Below are 21468 nucleotides of genomic sequence, written 5' to 3' on the forward strand. Positions count from 1 at the left end.
TTATCTAATGTGCAACCTCTTTCTAATATTATGGATATGATGGCAACTGGGAGCCCTGGACTCATCTCTCCTCAGTAGAGCAATCCCAGGAAAAGGAAATAGCTCTCCCAAAATTTAAATATTAATACATATTTAACAACTTTGCTGGAGTCACATGTCAATCATGCACCAAATCATAGGTTCTGTGCCCAACTTACTTGCTGGGAGGAAGTGGGGCCACCATCATGGACAGCCTCACTGAGACAACCTTGAACAGAAGAAAGTAAACCATAGAAGTCATAACATTACTGGGACAAACAAAAAAGATAGCTAGCTACTATAATTTAATACATTGTGTTTGTTGAAGAGAGTTATTTAATCCCCTTTATCCTATTTCTCCATCTAGAGACAATAACACTTCTCTGGACTGCTGTGAGGTTCAAATGACTTTATACATATAAAGTTGCTTTGTGAAAAATGCAATTATAAACTCTGTACTATAAATGTTGGCTATCATTAAATTGAGGTTAGTCCATCAGTGGCTGATAAAATACCAGGTGTATTGGTTAATAATGCAGATTTTTTTCAAAAGATGGAGTTATACATATATTGATATATATGTGATTTTGTTGTATTGACAGCAAGCTTCAAAACTTCATGTCAAATTTTCTGAAGGTGTTAACGTCATAGATATATTTATGCTTAAAAATGTCGCATTTTGTGCCAAAAAAAAGAGCATTTGCGGGAAGTTTTAATTCATTACTTTATTTTGAAGCAAAGTGCTGCTGAAAGTTATCATATACTTTGGGAAGCTTATGATGAACATGCTCCATCTCAAGATACTTGTGAACACTGGTTTAAATGCTTTAAAAGTGATGATTTCGATGTGAAAGACAAAGAACATTCAGGTCAACCATAAAAATTTGAAAACCAACAATTAAAAGCATTATTGGATGAATATGCGTGTCAAACTAAAAAATAACTTGCAGAAAGATTAAACGTTGCTCAGAAAACAATTTCCAATCATTTACAAGCAATGGGAAAGATTTTAAAGGAATGAAAATGGGTGCCACATCAACTGAATGAAAGACAAATGGAAAATCAAAAAGTCATCAGTAAAATGTTGCTTCAACGGCACAAAAGAAAGTCTTCTTTGCATTGAATTGTGACTAGCGATGGAAAGTGGATTTATTTTGAGTATCCCAAATACACAAAATCATGGGTTGATCCAAGTCAACCATCAACATTGACTGCAAGGCCAAATCACTTAGGAAAGAAAACAATGCTCTGCGTTTGGTGGGATCAGGAAGGTGTGGTGTATTATGAGCTTCTAAAACTGGGTGAAACCATTAATACTGATCACTACTGACAACGAATAATCAATTTGAACCACACTTTGATGGTGAAATGACCAGAATGGGCCAGAAGACACAGGAAAGTAATTTTGCTTCATGATAACGCACCATCACACACTTCAAAACCAGTTAAAGACACATTAAAAGATCTTGCCTGGGAAGTATTAACCCACCTGCCATATTCACCAGACCTTGCTCCTTCAGATTACCACTTGGTCTGATCAATGGCACACACACTTTCTGAGCAGCACTTCAAAACATACAAAGAAGTGGAAAATTGGGTCTCTGAATGGTTTGCCTCAAAACAAGAAAAGTACTATTGGGACGGTATCCACAAATTACCTGAAGATGGGGGAAATGTGTAGCTAGCGATGGACATTACTTTGAATAAAGCACTTTTGATGTTTCTCTTGAAATTACCGTGTTTTCTTTTATTACAAAATTCACATTATTAACCGGTACACCTGCGATAGATTCAGAGGATGACCTATAACTGTTAACAATGGCATAGGTGTAAACAAAAGGCAACCAAAGGGTTAACATATTTATCAGAGGGAGAGATAAAGAAAAATCAAGTTGACAATCAGGTGAATAGAATTGTTAATTACATATTTAAGTGAGTAATGACTACAGGTACATACTTTGCAAAGAATTATTTAAGGGAAAAAATGTTCTCAAACAAGGCTGCAACCCAGGTGTTGGCCAGGGCTGGTTTGTCATCCATGTGCTCAACTGGGAAGAATCTATTTCCAAACTCAGCATTCAATATCCTGCACATCGTCGGGTTGAGGGTCTCAGTTTCTTGCTGGCTGTCAGCTGGAGTCCATCTTTGCTCCTTGTAGTTGTTGACCAGAGGCTACCTGTAATTTCTTGCCAATGAGCTTCCCCAACATGGCCTTTTACTATATTAAAGCCAGCAAGGGAGAGAGGCTCTAGGTAAGGCATGCTACAATCTTGTGCAATGTAATTCCCTTCTGACCAATGGAAATCACAGGCCCCCCCCCCCACCACACACACACACACATTCAAGGAAGGAAATTGATCATTCAAGAACATGAGAACAGGAAGTGCTTGAGAGGTAGATAGGATGGGCTGGAAAGCTCCACACCCATGCTCTGTGGGATCAGAAGCTCCATTCTACATATATCGGAGGCTCTCGGTCTCATGGTCTCCTCTGCCGCTAAGCTTCTCCTTCTCCGTGGCAAAGCAGTCATTGCACCTCTTTCAAAGAAGATGTTAACATATCCTTTCCTCAATTTCCACTAGACGCTCATTCACATAACACATTGTAAATGTGGCTGACTTCAATGAAAATGTAGAGGTAGTGAGGAAAGTCCACAGCATGGCTGCACAGCAAATGAAGGCAAACACACGTTTGGATATTCATTGTTTAAAAGTCTATTCAACCTCTCCACTTCCTCACGAGACTGATCTCTGTCCAATCCTCAGCCTTCCACCATCTCACAGGTTCCTCCTTCCTCCACTTCCTTTCTCTCTTTTCCCTTTGCTTCTTTTCCTTCCATTGCTCAGAAGCAAGCAACCAACCACTACAATAACAAACACAATGAACAATAAAAAAATCCCAAGTTTCTTTATTCTTTCATTGAGTTTGACTTTTTTTTTTTTTCCGTATGGGCTCCTGAAGACATATCCTCTCAGAGTTACACCTTCTACTCCAAAAGTTTACCTATATATTATTTATATTTCACAAAGGCATTTTCTATCCCAAGAGAAATTCTGTTGCCATCTGTTAAGATACACATTGTTAGTCTGGATATATTACAAATTAGGATGCATGTTCTGATAGAAAAGTATGAGGGTCAATAAGTACAGTAGTAGAATGGGGTGGGGGACTGAATTTAAACTGAGAACAAGGAAGGAAAGCTGCTCAGAGAAAGAATAACATTTCTGAAGACTGTTAGCTAGGCAGCAAGAGTTGGGGCACAGCATTTCAAATAGCGGGAACAGCATACGCAAAAGCCTGGAAATGGGAGGGAGCGTGGCTTGGCACACTGGAGAAACTGAAAAGCCCAGAATGGCTAAATGCTAAAGAGGAAGGGGAGGATGAAAGGGATGAGAATGGAGAAAGGGATGAGGGTGGAAAGTAGGAGCACATACATGGGTCCTTGTAGGCCACATGGCTCCAGTTTTTAGGCCCCTGGCTCTCCCCTAACAAATAAAATGACTTCATGAATAGTTTTGTGGTTTTTTTTGAACCTTGAGTTTATTGATTTCAAAACAGAAACAGTTGTGCCAAAGCTGGCAAACTTGGACACACACACATACAGCATACACACACGCACACACACACACACACACACACACAAGCAAATGTTACATAAAGCACCTTCCCTGAGGGCCATATAATTTGGCATTATTACGAAGTCAATCAATCTTATAGCCATTAAAATGATTCTGGGTCAGCCGGGTAATTAGCTGAAAATTATCTTCATATTCATTTTTTCTCCACAGGAATCTTTCTTGCAGAGAGACCCAGAATACGAGGCTTTTTGTAAGAGCTTAAAAAACAAACAAACAAACTTGCCTGCCAGCAGCACATGGATTCTCTATCAGTTTTCAGGATTTGTATCTGCCCAGCTGACACACCCATTTTTCCCTGAAGAGAAAGTGGCGTCTTGCTCTGCCCTGTGCCTGCCTATTGTCAACGCACGTCAGGAATACAGCTAAGTTCTGTTTACCACCAGGGTAAACTGCCTTCCTATGACATTCTTGTAGAAAGCCATTGTGGGGGGTGGGGTTCAGTCTGTCCCCAAGTGTTTGCAGGAACGGAAAATGACATCATGTCCACTGCTTACTGCCAATGCTAATCTGGCCCTTAGCACATCACAGTAGATTCATTTAGTCATGATGATTTTCATTCTGCTATTTGTTGGAAATAATTTTTTTTTTGTCCTCCCAATTCTACCTACCCCAGACTGCCTTATTTTTCTTTTCCACTCTTACTTTTCAACTAATAACCATGCCTTTTAAGGTTTCTTTTTTATTGAAAGTAATAAATTAAGACATTCATCTTCAGGTGGTTCATCTTTGCATAAAAACCACCAGCATATACATTAGCGTGCTCACAGCGTTGAGTAGATAGGAATTCATTTCAGTAGCAACAACATTCAGTAACTTAGGAAGAAAATTCTCCGTTTATAGTTACTTGCTAGTCTTACACAATTGTAACTTTCTATGTAGTATAACACTTTAAAATGAAGATGTCCTAAGGAAGTGGTATCCTCAAGGGAGTGGTGCCTTCCGCGGTTCTTCCTCAAAATGAAGCCATTGGCTTTGCTGCGATCGGGTTTGCTGGAGGTATCAAGACTACATCCGGTCATCCTGTGAGTCAACACTTATGGTGGAGCCTTGGCTATTGGTATCAACATTTCCATAGGATTTCTGGTCTTTGGCAAAGTTGATGAAAACCTGATTTTTTTTCAAGGGAAATAAAGCCATTAGTGCTTGATAAACCAATGGAAGAAATAAGGTTAATTTACACACACACATACACACTTGGAAGAGCAAATAAAAAAGATTAGATTCTATAGGGGCATGCCTATATATATATATATATATATATATATATATACTCTTGCTAGGAGTCCTTCCTTTAGCTATTCAAATTTAATTAGGGTTTGAAAATAATACCTATATCTACAACTATAATTATGTTTATAATCATAATAGAAATCTAACATATGTAGCTACTTATCTGTACCTGAATGCTCTACATCAATATCTCTCTCTATTGAGTATAAACAAGGAGTCCAAACCAAACCCTTATCAAATGCTTATATGGTGATATTGAAAGAAATGCACTAATTTCAAGAGTTAATGCACTAAAATAAAATTTGTATAAAAATCTCATATTAACATTATGTTCAGTAAGCCAATTATTTAATAGGCAGACATTTATTACTTTGTTTAAAATTATTAAATCTATTAGTCATCTATTCATCTGGAAAAAATGAGAGTCTATTTCATGCCAGATATGGTGCTGGTAGTTAGTTACAAGTCAAAGGCTAAATATTCTGTGTTAGAAAAGCCATCCTCGTCTAAAACCCCATAGAAAATTGTCCATAAAATGCAGCACCATTTATTGACTCAGAGGCCCCCAAGGCCTCACCTTCTGACCCATTACAGTAGTAGATGCAATCAAATGTTCTATACATCAGGTTGGTTGAGCCAAACAATTCAAAGGTGATGAAGGATGCCCCATGAAGCCTTGAGTTATTGAATATAAATGTAATTAAGACATGATGTGAGTAAAACAAAAGAATTCTGCCTTTGCCACTTTGGTTTCCCAGAACCTAGCAGACCTAAAAAACTGGCACCAAATTCTCTCCAGATACCCCACAGAGTATCGAATTTAGGAAGCCAATCAATGGAAATGGTATTTAAGAAACCTATCAAGGAGAACGTAAGGAAAGCAGTTTGTTTTACAGGTGAAAGTTGTGTTTTGTTGCTTTACATATGTACATAACTTGATGGATATAGATGTCTTGTAGAAAGGAAAAAAATCTCCTTTTCTCGCCCTGGCCAGTTTGGCTCAGTGGGTAGGGTATTGGCCTGCAGACCTAAGGGTCCCAAGTTCGATTCCAGTTAAGGGCATGTACCTCGATTACAGGCTCCTCCCCTGCCCGGCCCTGGTCAGGGCATGCAGGAGGCAACCAATCGATGTGTTTCTCTCTGTCTTTCCCTCTCTCTAAAAATCACTGGAGAGATATCCTTGGGTGAGGATCAAAAAAACAACAACTTATTTTCTCTAGTAACAATAGTTAATGCTTTTAACATTTTTTTTCTAACAGCCCAAAATCTGGTTAGAAATCAATTAAGTTTTTCAGGTGTGAGATTAAATGTTGCTTCAACTATAACAAATAGAATGTCACTGAAAGGAAATAAACACAATGTGTAGTAATTAATGTGATATTGTGCGCGGGGGTCATGGCCTCCAGCTTACCTCCTCCAGAGTAGTCTGGCTCACTAAGAAGTTTGTGATATTTAAAGCAGTCTTGTTGGTTTCCAGCAGATCAAAAATGTTTGCTACTCCTCCTGCCGTGACTGGCACATGATACTCGAGCATACTGAGGTGCTGATCCTGTGGGAACCAAAGGAAAAAAAATGTATTTTGCAATGTCAGGTAATATTGACTTGACTAGTCATATTTGAGCAAGAGCCAAGAAAAATACTGAAATTTATTCCACTGAAAATGACACTACAGTGTAAATAATAGGTGTGTTTTGAAACTAACAGCTTAAAAAGATAAGATGAAAAGTTTTATGAATGTCAAAGAGAAAACAAATTAAAAAGCTAATGAAAATTCCAAAGCATTCTACATTAGTGTGCACTTATAAAGTCATGATAGTCTCACCTGCAAAAAAATATTATGGGATGATATTTCAGATGTCAGATTATGCTCTCAGCTCACATAAGCTTTTTCAGAGATAACATTTAGAAATTTCATTTTTTAAATGTTAAAATTCACCTGAAGGGCCAAGGATTAGTTGCTCAGTTTATATTGGCTAAAGAGGCTAGATTGCAACAGCATTTCCTAAGGAAACCTCATTCAAATAACACTATATATTTTCACACCTGACCCCAAAATTCTCTTCAACTTCTTTATGTTAGTCAATACATAGGATTAGCATCTACTTAGTAATCTATTCTCATTTCCTTGGAGCATCTCTAACACCTTGCTTTTCTGCATATTTAATCAGTTGTCATGTCCCATTTCCTTTTCACCTAAAACAACTTTCCAATCTAAACTTTCCTCTCTATTTGCACCATCAGTATCATTAACCTGAGATTGATCGCTCCAGGTCTGAGTTACTGCAACCACCTCTTCAGAAACCTAGAAACTATTTACACTCATATACTGTCCCAAAGCAGCATGGGTAATCTTTTCTAAACACTAGCTTAATCAGGATGTAGTCTTGCTCCAGAATCTACCCCTGGAACTCTATGGGTTAAATCATGGCTGTGCATTTCAGCCTGGCATTCCAGACTTCCCTTGCTGGAAACCCCTCCTCTCAGCCCTGTGCTCACTGCCCAGCCCCTCTCATCGACTTATTTTCACTTCACACCTGTCACTGCAATCAGGATCTTACTTCATTTTACTTCCAACTTGTTCCTGCTATTTCCCTTCTAGATATCTAGAAACCACCAGATGCTTGTAAAGGATGGTCTGTTTAAAAAGAAATAAGACTTTTATCATCACTGCATTTGTCTTGTGTAGCCCTGGTCCATGAGGAACAGACCAGGGCGAATGTAATCTCATCACTCAGCGAATAAGCACGGACTTCGATCTAGAAATTCACGGAAAGAAAAAGCACTATGACCAACGTGATTTGTGCAAGGAACGGGTCCTTTCGTTTTTTAAACTTGATTTTAATTTAGATGATAGAAAATGGGCTTTGATAAGAATTGTAAACGCTATTATTTCCTGGAGAAGTTAGCTAAAGCTTGGGAGGTTGAGGCAAAGGTATTTTGTAGAGATAAAAGAATTGTTTTTAAAAACACATTCTATTTTGTTCTCTCCAATCACTTCACATTAATATGGTGCACTTATTTCTCACACCAATCTTGTGATGGAGATGCCATTATTGCTATTTTAAAAATGAGAAAAATGGGGCTCAGAGACTTTAACTGTCTTGCTAGAAATCACACAGGGAGAACTTGACCTCTGCCCAAGACTTCCAATTTCTTTTCACCACTCCACACATGATTTCCCTTTACAACAAGAATTTGCTATAATCATTTTGTACAAGTTCCTGTACATCAAAGCTGTTATATAATCATAATTTTTTTTTCATAAAGTGCATTTAAGTTTGAACTATGTGAGATCTCTAGGGGTCCATCCTGTGGATACATATACTAGTAAGATGGAATTCATTGAATAATGTGGGTTTAAGAACTTGATTCCAAGTGATTCTGCTCAAACCTTTGTGGGCTTATCTTTTAAATGAGGGTAGCAAAGAAGAGAATTGCTTCTGGCTGAGCCATTCTGGAATTCTGGAATTCTTTTTCTAAACAGAAATAATATCTGTCATCCCTCAGTTCCCTAATGTATATAACTGGTAAACTAGTTATGTATACAACTCGGAAACTAATACAGTATGGTCATAAAGCCTTTGTGAGGAAGAAATAAAGGAAGGTGTGTGAAAAGATGACATTACTGTTAATAGCTACAAAAATATAATTTTTGTAATTATACAAAACAGGTTTTTGAAGATTCTATATGAAGAATAGAATAATTTGAAGTTCCTATTTATTTATGCTAAGTGTGCTTCAGAGCATCTTATAGAAATTTAACTAATGAATATATTAAGGTTAACAATAAAGCTGTGGTCAACTTGAAAAGGGCAAATGTCCACTATGTTATTGGATATCATAACCAGTCAATATAAAAAGGCAGGACAATCTCTTACTCACTTTTAAGTATGTTTTTGGAAAGTGCAGTTGCATGAACCTTGTGAGGGCTTCCATGCTAACTTTGGTATTCTTCACGTGAACCTTGACAGTAAATCCTCGTCCAAACCTAGAAAGCGAAAGTGCAAAATACAATATAAGTTCCATTTTGCTGAAATAGCTCCCCTGGAATTCTAGATAATGAAACAGGACCCAAGCTGACCATTAGAGCCCCTTTTCTTATATAAAGACTATTATTTTGTCATAAATGTTCAGGGCATGCTGCAAACTGGAAATAGTGAACTGCCATGGGTTTTTTAAATTTATTTCTACTGCTATACAAAGTCAAAATCTTTGGACAAAAGCTGCATTAGAAAAAAAATATATAAAATCTTGACTTTTTTGGACATCCATGAATTGACAGTTGATATCAATTTCTGGGGTGAAATACTTTCTAATTTAAAGCAAACAAGGTCTTGGGAGGTAAGTCATTGGGAATTTGGTGTCAATGGTAAAGATTAAAGTCATTGGGTTGTAAACATGGATAAAAATAGATATACCAGCTAACTGTTAGCACCAAGAGTAGAGTTTATATGCAAGTTGAGAACAACATATAAGGTCTCTTCCATCCTTTTTATTTATCTTGGTTAATACTATCATATAAGAAAGCCAGTTGTACAGATAAAGTTATAACATCATGAAGTTTGGATATGTATATGTATATCCACTCTGGCAAATATAAAATGTTAATTTCATTTTAATTTGTTAGTATTATATTTAAGCACATTACCCCAAAATATCATTGATTAAAAGGTTTTGAATGAGATACAAAATGTTAAATAGCTCACTGAAAGCTTGTGCATATGGCAAATGAACATATTAGATAAAAATCTTTGCCTTCCTATACCTGTCAAAGTCTAATTTGTTATTTAGTAAACTCCTGAAACTGCCTTTTGAGGTTATTTTGGTTGTGGATTAATCTTTTAAAGCTTGTAGGCCTTGTAAGTTTTGGGGTTATTAACTAAAAATACATCCAACCCTCATTAAGATAATTGAACTTTAAAATGAGGCAATGATCAACTTATCCATTCCAATTCTACTACTCATTGCAGGGTAGGCTGCTGAGATTGTCCTTGGACGTGAGCATAGTGCCATCAGATTGATTATGCCACTCCACATGTTAAACACACAGTTGCTCTTCACCTGCTCTTTATATGCTGCAAAGATCCAATGCACTGGAACCTCCCATTCACCATGATGGCCAGCCTGGTACAGAGAGCTTCACATTCTTCCATGCTGAAAGACAGCACAACCATTTCAGAATTCTGGGCACAGAAAATTGGAGTTCCATTCATGAACAGAAATTAACTATTTCATTATGGCACTTTAGAAATACTATTTTAGTTTCTTAATATGGCTTTTCCCTTGAAGAACTAAAAAAAAAAATTTAATATCACTTAAATATCTTCACATAGGGTTTATTACTGCTCCTTCTTAAGCCTGAGGCCAACTCTTTCACTCGGAACACCCTATCAAGCACATTACTTCTTTCAAACTCCCTCAAGCTTTGACTTGAGACCTACATTTCCTAAAAAAATGTTCCCCAAATAACACTGAGCTCTTTTCATCATGCTTCATAGTCCATACTTAGTTGGTTTTTATGGTTTTGTATTTATAACTCGTTAACCTGCATGTGATTACATAATTTATAATCTCATAGACCATGATAACTTCATACGAAAGTTCATGACAATTAAATGATTGGCTCCAGGATAGATGGTATGCTAGGGCAAGGCTAGGATAGAAACAAGTTTCTTGATGATAAACGAGTCGAACACTCTTTCTACTATATGATAATTGCAATAAAAGGGTGAACTTCATGCAAGGTCAACCTCACAAGAAAAGCACAGGTGCTTCAGGTGCTTCTTTACTTAACTGATTGGGAGGGTCTACTCTATGGAGAAGGCCTGGGAGCTGCTTCTTTAAGGACTTGTAAGGTTACACCTTGGAGAGACTTTCTGAAAAGACCATTTTCAGGGCACGGTGAGAGGAAAGGTCAATGAGTGTGTATGGAATCACGAGTCATTCAGATAGACTGATTGGAGAAGGTGTCATAGGGAAAAAAGGGCTAGACATTTAGATAATAAAAGGCCTTGCATACTAAGCCAAAAGATGCTGAACTTTATGCAATAGGCAACAGGGAGTCATAGTTGAGTTGTGAGGATCATAAATCATAAGAAATTTGTTTTTAAAAAGATTGTTTAGGCCCTATCTCAGCTGGATTCTCACTATGTAACCTGCCCGACTTGCTACTAAGGCTATAAACACAAAATACTTTCACCTAATTGTGAACACTCATTATCAATATGTATTACATGGGGATTACCTTTTCCCACCCATCATCCTAGAATCGTGCCTACCTATTGACCTGAAAGTTCCCGCACTCAGTTTACCTGTGAGATGTGAGGATGACAGAACATTTATTCTGTACTTCCTCTGAAATGATCTTCCAGAGGTGCCGTTTTGACTTAGGATCCATCCCAGAGCTTGGCTCATCCTTAATAGAAAGTTACAAGAAAAATTTATCAAATTAATTAATTTTTGATGAGGCTCCTCACATGAATCACTACATCTCACTAGCCTAGAACAAAAATCACTTTGCGAAGTCCTGTGACTAACTTGTTCATACTTAATAGACTTCTTTCTGCTGCTGTCTAAAAGCTCAGGATTAATCATTTAAAATTGACAATCTGTTTTAAAAAGTGTCTCATTGAAGTTGACATCCTATAACTTTACACTTGTCTCTTATATTTCTTTGGAAAACATTCTGCTTCAATTACTGACAAAGCAGAGTTTTTACATTTAATAGTACATTGTCACATATATATTTGAAGCCAACAGCAACGAGATTGCTGCCTTGCTCGTGATAGCAGACGTGTGGCTGTGAGTAATAATATGCTATGTGAAGTGGAAAGAACACAATTTGAGTTTTCAGTTAATACATTTGAGGTATATATATTTTAAAAAATATTTTATTGATTTCAGAGAGGAAAGGAAATGGAAAAAGAGATAGAAACATCAAGGATGAGAGAGAATCATTGATTGGCTGCCTCCTTCACACCCCGTACTGGGGATGGAGCCCACAACCTGAGCATATGTCCTGACCAGGAATCAAACCATGACCTTCTGGTTCATGGGTCCACGCTCAACAACTGAGCCAAACCGGCTGGCTTGAGATGTATTTTTAGTTTTATGTCATTAATTAAAATCTCATAATCTTTGGGGAAATAAGCATATAATTTGCAGAAACTGCCAAGTGGAAAGATATAAATTATATTTGAAAAGTAAATGCTGTTTCAAAAATTGTTCAGACATAAAATTAGAAATGTAGCAATGGATAATCTAAGCAAGCAATAGTAGGGCAAACGGATGATTAAACAAACAAATTACAGGTCATCAAGATTAGGTAAAAATTAAATATACACATATGTAATGGAAAGTATGTACATATGATCACCAGAGGCTGTTTTTATAGTAGGGGCTTAAATTTAAATTTAGAGAAAGAAATGAGTGATAATTTGGGGAAACAGTAAAGGATATATTGTTACAGCTCCTATTTTTGAAGATGATGGCACATATAGTAAATGCGTATAAAAGAAAATATACTATCTTTCTCTCAAAGCCAATATTTCAGTGAAGCTCATTAATAGCTAACATTTGCACAGCAGTTTTAACTTTTTGAAGTACTTTACATCTATTATCTCACAGGAGTGCCTAAGGATTGTTTTGTTCAATTTAAGGGACACTTACACAATAAAATTCCATTATAAGCATCGATTGGCAGGGATATAATACATTGTAAGCTCTGGTATTACAGAGAGTTGGGCTGTGCATCACTCCATCTGGGCAGTTTACATGAACTGATCCTCTGCATGACTTAATCCCGGGAATAATGTGGTGATTTATAAGTGGATTTTTATTGCATATACTTAAGGTTCTTTTGGAGTATGGATGTCCTTAAATTAAGGGGATTTTCCTAAATAAGGGCAAGCTTATTTCTCTGAAGTACTGGGGAGCAGAATGCTATGTTACCCCTGTGTATAATTTACATTTCCAGGTGGTCAGTTTAATTTTCTAGCTCTTAACAAAAATACTTATATTTCTTGCCTTTGAAAAATTCAGATAAAATAAAATGGCAGATTACCAATCACATGTCAAGCTAGGTAACTCATGGTTTTCAGTAACAAGGAAATAACATTTTAGCACAACACATTGTCTTAAAATGTGTCTTTCCTTCTTTCTAGAAGTTTAAAAATATGTTAGTTCACCTGATCCGTTACCAATACAACTGATTTCTCCAGTAACTGGGAATCAAATTCTACCATATTCCATTACTGACTCACTTGTATACCCTGAATTTATTCCAGCTAATTCCCATTCCCATGCCAAGTGTTTTCTCTGAAACCGACTGTGACACAGCTTCAGACAAAAACATATTTCAGGGCAACTGTTGTGGCAACAAATTATTTGCTGATATAAATTCCTTTCATGAGATAGTATAGGTAAAGTGCTTCGCAAAACAACCAGCACACAGTGAGCGCTTCACAAATGTTAATTCCAATAATGAGAATGAAATGTGACACCCAATTGGATATGTGGTTCTAATTGTGCAGTAGCCTTTTAAAAAATATTTGTTTTTATTGATTTCAGAGAGAGGGAGAGAGAGATAGAAACATCAATGATGAGAGAGAATCATCAACTGGCTGCCTCTTGTATATCCCCCCACTGGGGTTCCAGCCCACGACACAGTCATGTGGCATGTGCCCTGACTGGGAATCGAACTGTGACCTCCTAGTTCATGGGTGAAGCTCAACCACTGAGCCACACCAGCTGGGCTGCAATAGCCTTTTTCACGGCTTCTCTTACCAGCAGTAGGATGGAAGGCTTCCCGATCAAGGCCAGTGCAGTGGATAGTTTTCTTTTTGTGCCGTAGCTGCATAGAGAGGTAGCCCGGTCCTTGTAGGGCATCAGGTGAAGTCTGCGCAGGAGTTTATGAACAGTCTGTGGGCGGAAAAGAGAGTTAGATTGAACTTCTCCTACCAAAACCCTTAAAGCACTAAACAAAGAAACATAAAAGCAGTTTGTGAAAAGAGTGTGAAGAAATACATACCAGAAAAATTCAAACATTTAAACTGAACATAGACTTTATTTTTATTTTCAAAGGTCCACTTAAAATTAATAATGTTTTAAAAGATAAAAGTGATTCCATGGAGGCTCATTTTCAAGTGGGATTTCCCCCCCAAAGGTGTGGCGTTGTATGCATATGTGCATGTGAGTGTGTGTGTTTGTGTTTGCAATTGCAGATTATTTTTCCTGCTACATTAACACAGGGTTTCCTTGTTAAGCTTAAAAGAGCTAAAACAGAATTCAACCTTTCTCAAGGCAGGTTTCTCATTGATGTCCTCACGGTTTCATCTTTCTTCTCCCGGAGAGGTGAGTTGTCAGAAAGGCTTTAAGTCTTTTTAAACTGACCTGGTATCAAAATTTTTTCACATTAACTGAGGAATCATGAGTGCTTGTGGCTATTTTTGTACTTAAATAGCCCTGGCAAATAGTGGATTTCTAGGAAGATTTCAACAGGTCCCTGGGGTTGCAAAAATAGAGGAAACTGCCCTGAGGGTTAACCACTCCATTACAAGGGCAAATAATTGTAGTGAAGTACAAACCCACATTTAAAAATTCAAATGGGAAACTATTCTATTTTACTTGGGCATTTTGTAGGTAATTCCATTTTGTATCTGGACATTAAAGGATGTTCAGGCTTCACCAATCAATGCTCCACCCACAGCCAAGGCCTGTGTGATCCTTTTTTTGATAGCTCTTAAAAAGTAACTGAAAGCCTGCCCGGCATGACTCAGTGGTTGAGCATCCACCTATGAACCAGGAGGTCACAGTTCCATTCCCGGTCAGGGCACATGCCCAGGTTGTGGGGCCGATCTCCAGTAAGGGGGATGCACGAACCAGCCAATCAATGATTAGCTCTCACCATTGATGTTTCTATCTCTCTCTTCCTCTCCTTTCCTCTCCGAAATCAATAAAAATATGTTAAAAAATAACTGAACAAAAACTGACCGAGGAGCTTCTAAAGCTGAGTTCAAAGGTATGTATATGATATATGCAACCAAGCTAATCAGGAGGAAATGTCTTAGTTTTGTAGATATCAACTTGGTCTTGAGGGGATGAAGGGTGGGGAACAGAAACAAATGATCTAGTTTGTCACACTTATACTCACTTCTTTAATATCTTTTTCTGGAATTCCATGTATCCTGGCATAGAAATACAAATGCTCTTCCACAGTTACCAGGTCATCTAAGGCATCTTCCTGAGGACAGTAGCCAACTAGTGAGCTATGAGAGTCTACGTGAGCCAGAGATCTGAATTGGGAGAATCAAAGACACAGATGAGTTTCAAAACTTAGTTCCCTCTCCATCCCCAAATGTTGGGAAGGCAGTTCTCTTTCAGTCATAGTGATTAGTGGTTCAGATAAAAAGAGGAAAAAGAATCCCACCATCAGTTACACTTAAAGTTTAAAAATTTCTACTTTCTTGAATAGCCATCCCCCCATCCCCCGAGGATTTAATACCATAACCATAAAATAACATAAAGAATCTGCTTTAATTATTTTTCATTCAATTACATAGTGCTAAGTTATTCAAAGCATTTGTTTTTCATACCCAGTCTTATTTCTGATCAGAATGTTTCCACTTGACGGAATTATGTCTCCAGTCAGCATTTTGAAGATAGTGGTCTTTCCTGCTCCATTCACCCCAAGAAGGCCAAAGCACTGGTTAGCGGGAGAAAAAAAAAATTAAAGCTTAATTAAAACCAAAGACATGTTACTATTGTATATATTTCCTCCTTTTCCTTGGGTAAAATAAATTACCAAGAAAAATAAATCACTGGAATTATTCATGCACATTGTAGTGCTTTATTGGCATTTGATAAAACTTTCTATTTTAAAACAACTGGGTAATAAATTGGCAGTTACATAATAGTCATTGGATGTAAAGTACAGCATAGGGAATATAGTTAATAATATTGCAATAACTATGTATGGTGCCAGATGGGTACTAGATTTATTGTGGTGCTCACTTAGTTAGTTATATAAATGTCTAATCACTGAGTTGTACACTTGAAACTAATATAATTTTGTATGTCCACTATAACTGAAAAATAAAAATTCTTAAAACATATGGGTACTTATGTATCATTTCCTTCTCTTTAACTACATTTGAACATTTGAAAATATATATGACTTGTTCTATATATATCACAGCACACCTCTGTGTGACATGAAAAAATACCCGAGTAAGATATGCTAACCTGACAAAGTAATTGTATTTATGGATTTCACATTTTTCACACACACTGTAATCACAACTTTACTGAATAAGCTGCTGAAGCAGAAATTTCTATATACTGTCGAATACATTTGGTACATTTACTTTGCAGCTCTGCTTGGAAACTAAGGGATATGCCCACCCTGTCTTTCTCCTTTCAAAGCTGCCTTACTATTGCTCTGTGAAAACAGCAAGAATAAATATGGATGCAGTCCCAGGACCTCACTTCTGACAACTGATTTCTTTATGCTCTCTATTGAGGAGGCCTGGAAACTAAACATTGAGGAGAACACCCTACACCGGCTTCTTGACTGACAGCCCACCCAGGGGGGAGAGTAGCTTGGGAAGGGGCTCAGGACTTGGCATGTGATGAATCCTCCCTATCAAGAGGGAAGGCATATACTGTAGGTAAGTAACACGTGGGTCTATAAGTAAATTTTATAGATAGAACCCATCAAACGATTCAGAGGTTGATTTATATATTTTTAGGGAAAAAAATTAAGGAAAGATAAAGATTTGTATTTGTCACTTATCATACCAACATTAAGGACAGTTAGAAACAAAATACTGTTTCTCACCTCCCCAGCAGGTATCCCAATGCTGATGTTGTTTACAGCTATAATCTTTTTGTGGATAAGTTGGTAGGACTTGGTGAGACGATGGAGTTGGACCAGGTCAAATTCACCTGCACCATTCTCAACTCTTAATCTCTCAGCCCGCACATCTTCATCTTCATCTATTGTCTCAATTACAGGTGAAGAATTAAATTTTCTGAAGAAGAGTCTAAAAAATGAACCCAATAATTTGCATCAATGATTCTGAAAGGGCACCATTCAATTTTGACATGTTTTTATGGGTTCTTGCCTCACTACAAGTATGCTATCACATACTAGGTTTGTTTTAAATTTGTTATGCATTTTGCTACTCAAATAACTTAAAAATTAGTATGAGTGCTCTTCGCCATATTTGCTATGATATTTGGAAAACAACTTTTGCTTTCCATGACTCGAATGCCCACAGATCCACTGTTACAAATCAGATTCCTAATTTTTAGTAATAAGGAGGTCAGTTTGGTTACTTCCTAACAGAGACCAGAATCATTAATGAGAATCAACACTTACAATTGCACAATCAGTGATCACCTTTTTAAAATACTCTCTATTTCTTCTTTTATCATCAATAATATGAATGTTATTTCTATAATCTTTTTACTGTGAATGTCTTTAAGGTCAACCATGAAAGCTCAGTAAGTGTCAAATCTCAAATCTACATCAGTATCTTGCTTAACAAACACCAAAGCAAACCAAACAAAACAAAGCTAAAAACCCAACAAATCAGTTTAGTTTTCCTCCTGATGTCTCTGTGTCTTTTAATGATATCCCCAGAGATCACAACTGTGATGCTTTCTTTGAATCTTCCCCATTCCAAAATCCACTCACGCAGTCAGTCTGATAGCACTGGAAATGCCTTATAATATCCAGTCATTGTCATCGATCATTTTCTGTCTATTTCTATTACCATCATGGGCTTTCACTCTTTCTCACTTAGGTTTTTCCAGGAAACTCAAATTGCTACAGTGTCTCTGACTCGTCCATCTCAATTAGCACTATCTCAACAAAATCATATCTCCTGAGGCACCATTTGATCATGCTGCTCTCTGTTCAAAAACCTTTAATGGACTACTGTTTGTTTGTTGAACAAAGTCCAAACCACGTATCTCTAACCAAACATTCAATAAACTCCATGATCTTCCAACCACATACTCTAACTCCTATTTCATTGCATTTATTCTGTTCTAAACTAATAGATATTTCTCAGATATGTCCCAAGATTTTTTTCTCCAACTTTGCTCTTGTCATTTCTTTCATTATTATTTACTTAAGTTTTATTTTCTGATAGGTAATATGTGCACATCATGTATTAAAATGGTGCTGAGAATATATAATGAAAAGTAAATATTCTTCAACCATATACAGTTCTTTTCAGCATAGGCACACATAATTATATAGTCTATGCATGTGTTTGTATAAATAACATATATTTCCTGTCTAACCCAAATGGTAATATACTTTACTCAGTGTTCTAAACCCTGCATTTTTCACTTAATAAATATTAGAAGTAATCAAAAATATTACACAGGTAACTGTGTCATTCTGTCTAATGGTTGCATGGTTTTTAATTTATGAATACATGTATATAATTTATTTAACTAGTCCCTAAATAAAGTTAGGTTGTTTTCATTCTTTTGCTCTTAAGAATAGGTTGCTATGATGAATAATTTTATGTATACATAAATTCACATATTTGTGAGCATATCTGTAGAAAAAATTCCTAGAAATGGAATCGTTGGGTTAATGATAGGTGCATTTATGATTCTGTCCTCAATTTTATTTTCCTAAATCCATAGCTAATATGACACACATTCACAATTTTTCAAAAAGTTGCCCCAAATGCATTGTTAATATGCTACATAGTCAATCTTCTTTCCCCACTTCTATTTTCCCTAACTCAAACAACATAAACAGACTACATCTTTTGTTTATGTGCATATTTTCTCTCCATTGCTCAATCTTAATTTCTTTATAGCTCACAATTGTGCTTAATGTTACTCTCTAGTATACAATAATACTTGCATAGTAAAATTTTATAACTATTTACTGAATGAAATGAATGGTGAATTATGCTACAATTTTTGAAAAGGCTTTTTGAGCAAAACATTTCCATACTGATGGAAAAGCTTAGACATATTGACCCCTCCCTGAATATTTTGAATTGAGTTCCGTCATGGATGTCACACACTATGTTTTCATTGTATTTACCTGAATTTTTTTATTAGCCACTCATTAATTAAGAGTCGCAAGAAAAAGAACATGGTGCCCTGAGAAACCAAAGCCACGAACATTGCACCTAGTTTATCCATCTCAAAGGTTTCACTTGGGTATTCCACACCATATGCTTTTAAGAAGTCCAGGACCGACTGTTGCTGAGAAAGTTCAATCAATCCATAGCCAAAACAGAATTGTGGGAATATCAGGAAAATGCGCTTGAGGGTTTCAGAAATAAGTTCTAACGTCTGAAATAAAATAAACAAAAGTGAATCTCAGTGCTAAACTTCCAACAAATTGACAAAAATTTAAAGCGAGATGTAGACAAATATTGGAATGAGAAGCTTAACTCGATTGGCAATTATTTCATATGTATGCTGAATTTGCATATAGATATTTACTGTAACCAAATGGTGGAGATTCATACTAAAATTCAAGCAGATCCAGGCCAGTGTGGTTCAGTGGTTGACATTGACCTATGAACCAGGAGGTCACAGTTCAATTCCCGTTGGGGCACATGCTCCGGATGCGGGTGAAATCCCTAGTGTGGGGCATGCAAGATGCAGCTGATCAATGATTTTCTCTCACCATTGATGTTTCTATCTCTCTCTCTCCCTCTCCTCTCTGAAATCAATAAAAAGATATTTAAATATATATATATATATATATTAAAATACAGGCAGAAAAGATTATATTTTTCTTGAGATGATCTAAGATGTTGGGCCAAACCCTGGAGACAGAATCACTTCTAGACCTGCCTTAGGTTTTAGGAATGTAGAAATAGCCAGGGTATAGGGGTCTGACGCAGGGTATCAGCAGGTGCCTGAGTGAAACTTAGTACACTACAGCTTCAGAACCTAAGGTAATTTGTATTTGAAGAGGGACTAAAATGGTGAAATGAGATGGGAGGAGAAAGACGACCTATCTTAATGAGAAGCAAATGGCTCATTTTCTCATTATTCACACTTGGGGCCAGCCATGCTCCTCATGAATTTTCTTCTTCCTCCGGGAGTGTGCTTGTTTCTTCCTCAGTTCACTTCATTTCTTCTCTATTCTTTCCCATTCCATTGCCTGGCACTGTTATTGCTTCCCTTGTAACTAATCGTAATTGTCAGCTCTGAATGCAAAGTGATGCTTACAGTGAAGGAGGCTCCAACCCATGATCAAAAGGGAATGAATGGGGATTTTTTCCCATAAATGTTGAAATGAATCTTAACATACAATCATATGATTAAGCCATTGTCCTTGTCACTACCATATCATAAAAATTTGTTAATAAGTGAAAAGTTTAGCTGACCAATTGGTTGCATGATTCTTGTAGTGGAATACCTGATTTCACTCTATCACCCACTCTAGCCCTATCATATGTCAATAGTGTTGTTGCTGGGTAAGTGCAATTAAAAGGCTGTAGTTTCTCCTCTACTAAATGTAATAGAATCTAATGAAATGTCTCTTTTCTATTCAGGTAATGCAAATTACAGAAAACCTTTCCACCTTGGACTTGTTGAAGTATATGACATATCCATTGAAGTTTAGCAGACTATTAAAAGATCTTACCGGATCATTAAGCCTTTCCTTGGACAGAAAGTATACCACCGACAAGGAAACAATGGAATTGATGCCAAAGAAAAGGTTGATGCAGACATAAGTGATGAAAGCCATTCCTGTTTCATGGAAGATCCCAGCCAGCAAGTACATCCAAGAAAATGTGGCATACCTATATGTTAATAATTAAGAATTAAAATGATGCCTTCATTATTCTCTCTATTAAACACATACATACATACATACATACATAGATGGAGTTCCAAAGTGAAAATAAACATTAGGAATGAATTTCCAAGCCACATAGCTAGATCTCTCCTTTTTACAATTCTTCTCTTTAGCAACAACAACAGAAATCCAATAGAAGTTTTTAAAATGACAGTAAGAACCCTCTCTTTTAAGTAATCTTGAGCAGTCCTACATCGTTACAATTTTAAACTAATTCCTCCTAGAGATGGTATTATACTACCTAGGCAAGATCTTTTTTTCTTCTTGAAAATATGGATTTAATCAATATAAATCTTCCAATTTAAAGTTGAGGAAAAATAATAATATCATTATAAGCAAGCTAAACAGACCAGGATATGCTTGGAAGCTGGCTGTCTTATTTTGAGCAAATACTTGAGCAACCTTTGGGGTAATGAAGTAGAACTAGAGACAAAGAGATCCTTCACCAGCTGCAATTGCTAACTGAATGGATAGGACTCATGCATTCAGGGAAGAAAGAATTGCTACTCTAAGCATTGATTGTATCAATCTATATTACCCTAATATAGAAAGAATATTATGTGTATGGTTTAGACATCTATAAAAATATAAATAAAATAAACATATAAAATGCAATATATATATACTCAAAATTTGTTAATACACAAATCCATATATGCATATACATTTTTTCTGATCATTGTAAAGCCTCCACTTTTATGTAAATTAAATTACATATGTAAATTG

General features: G+C 36.6%; 1 protein-coding gene across 1 annotated transcript in view; it reads right to left on the reverse strand.

Moving 5' to 3' along the window:
- Positions 1-4661: 4661 nt before the first annotated feature.
- ABCA12 (ATP binding cassette subfamily A member 12) overlaps positions 4662-21468 on the reverse strand; it is a gene marked incomplete at both ends in the record, with an annotated part of 173372 nt that continues 156565 nt past the window's right edge. Inside the window, 11 exons of the mRNA XM_079782526.1 lie at positions 4662-4763; positions 6298-6435; positions 8769-8874; positions 9948-10040; positions 11198-11301; positions 13671-13805; positions 15037-15178; positions 15479-15588; positions 16723-16927; positions 18964-19217; positions 20527-20686. Coding sequence (XP_079638652.1) covers positions 4662-4763; positions 6298-6435; positions 8769-8874; positions 9948-10040; positions 11198-11301; positions 13671-13805; positions 15037-15178; positions 15479-15588; positions 16723-16927; positions 18964-19217; positions 20527-20686 — 1549 coding nt within the window. The remainder of the gene's footprint in view (positions 4764-6297; positions 6436-8768; positions 8875-9947; positions 10041-11197; positions 11302-13670; positions 13806-15036; positions 15179-15478; positions 15589-16722; positions 16928-18963; positions 19218-20526; positions 20687-21468) is intronic.

The sequence above is a fragment of the Cnephaeus nilssonii genome (genome assembly GCF_951640355.1).
Source record: "Cnephaeus nilssonii genome assembly, chromosome: 10".
NCBI lineage: Eukaryota > Metazoa > Chordata > Mammalia > Chiroptera > Vespertilionidae > Cnephaeus > Cnephaeus nilssonii.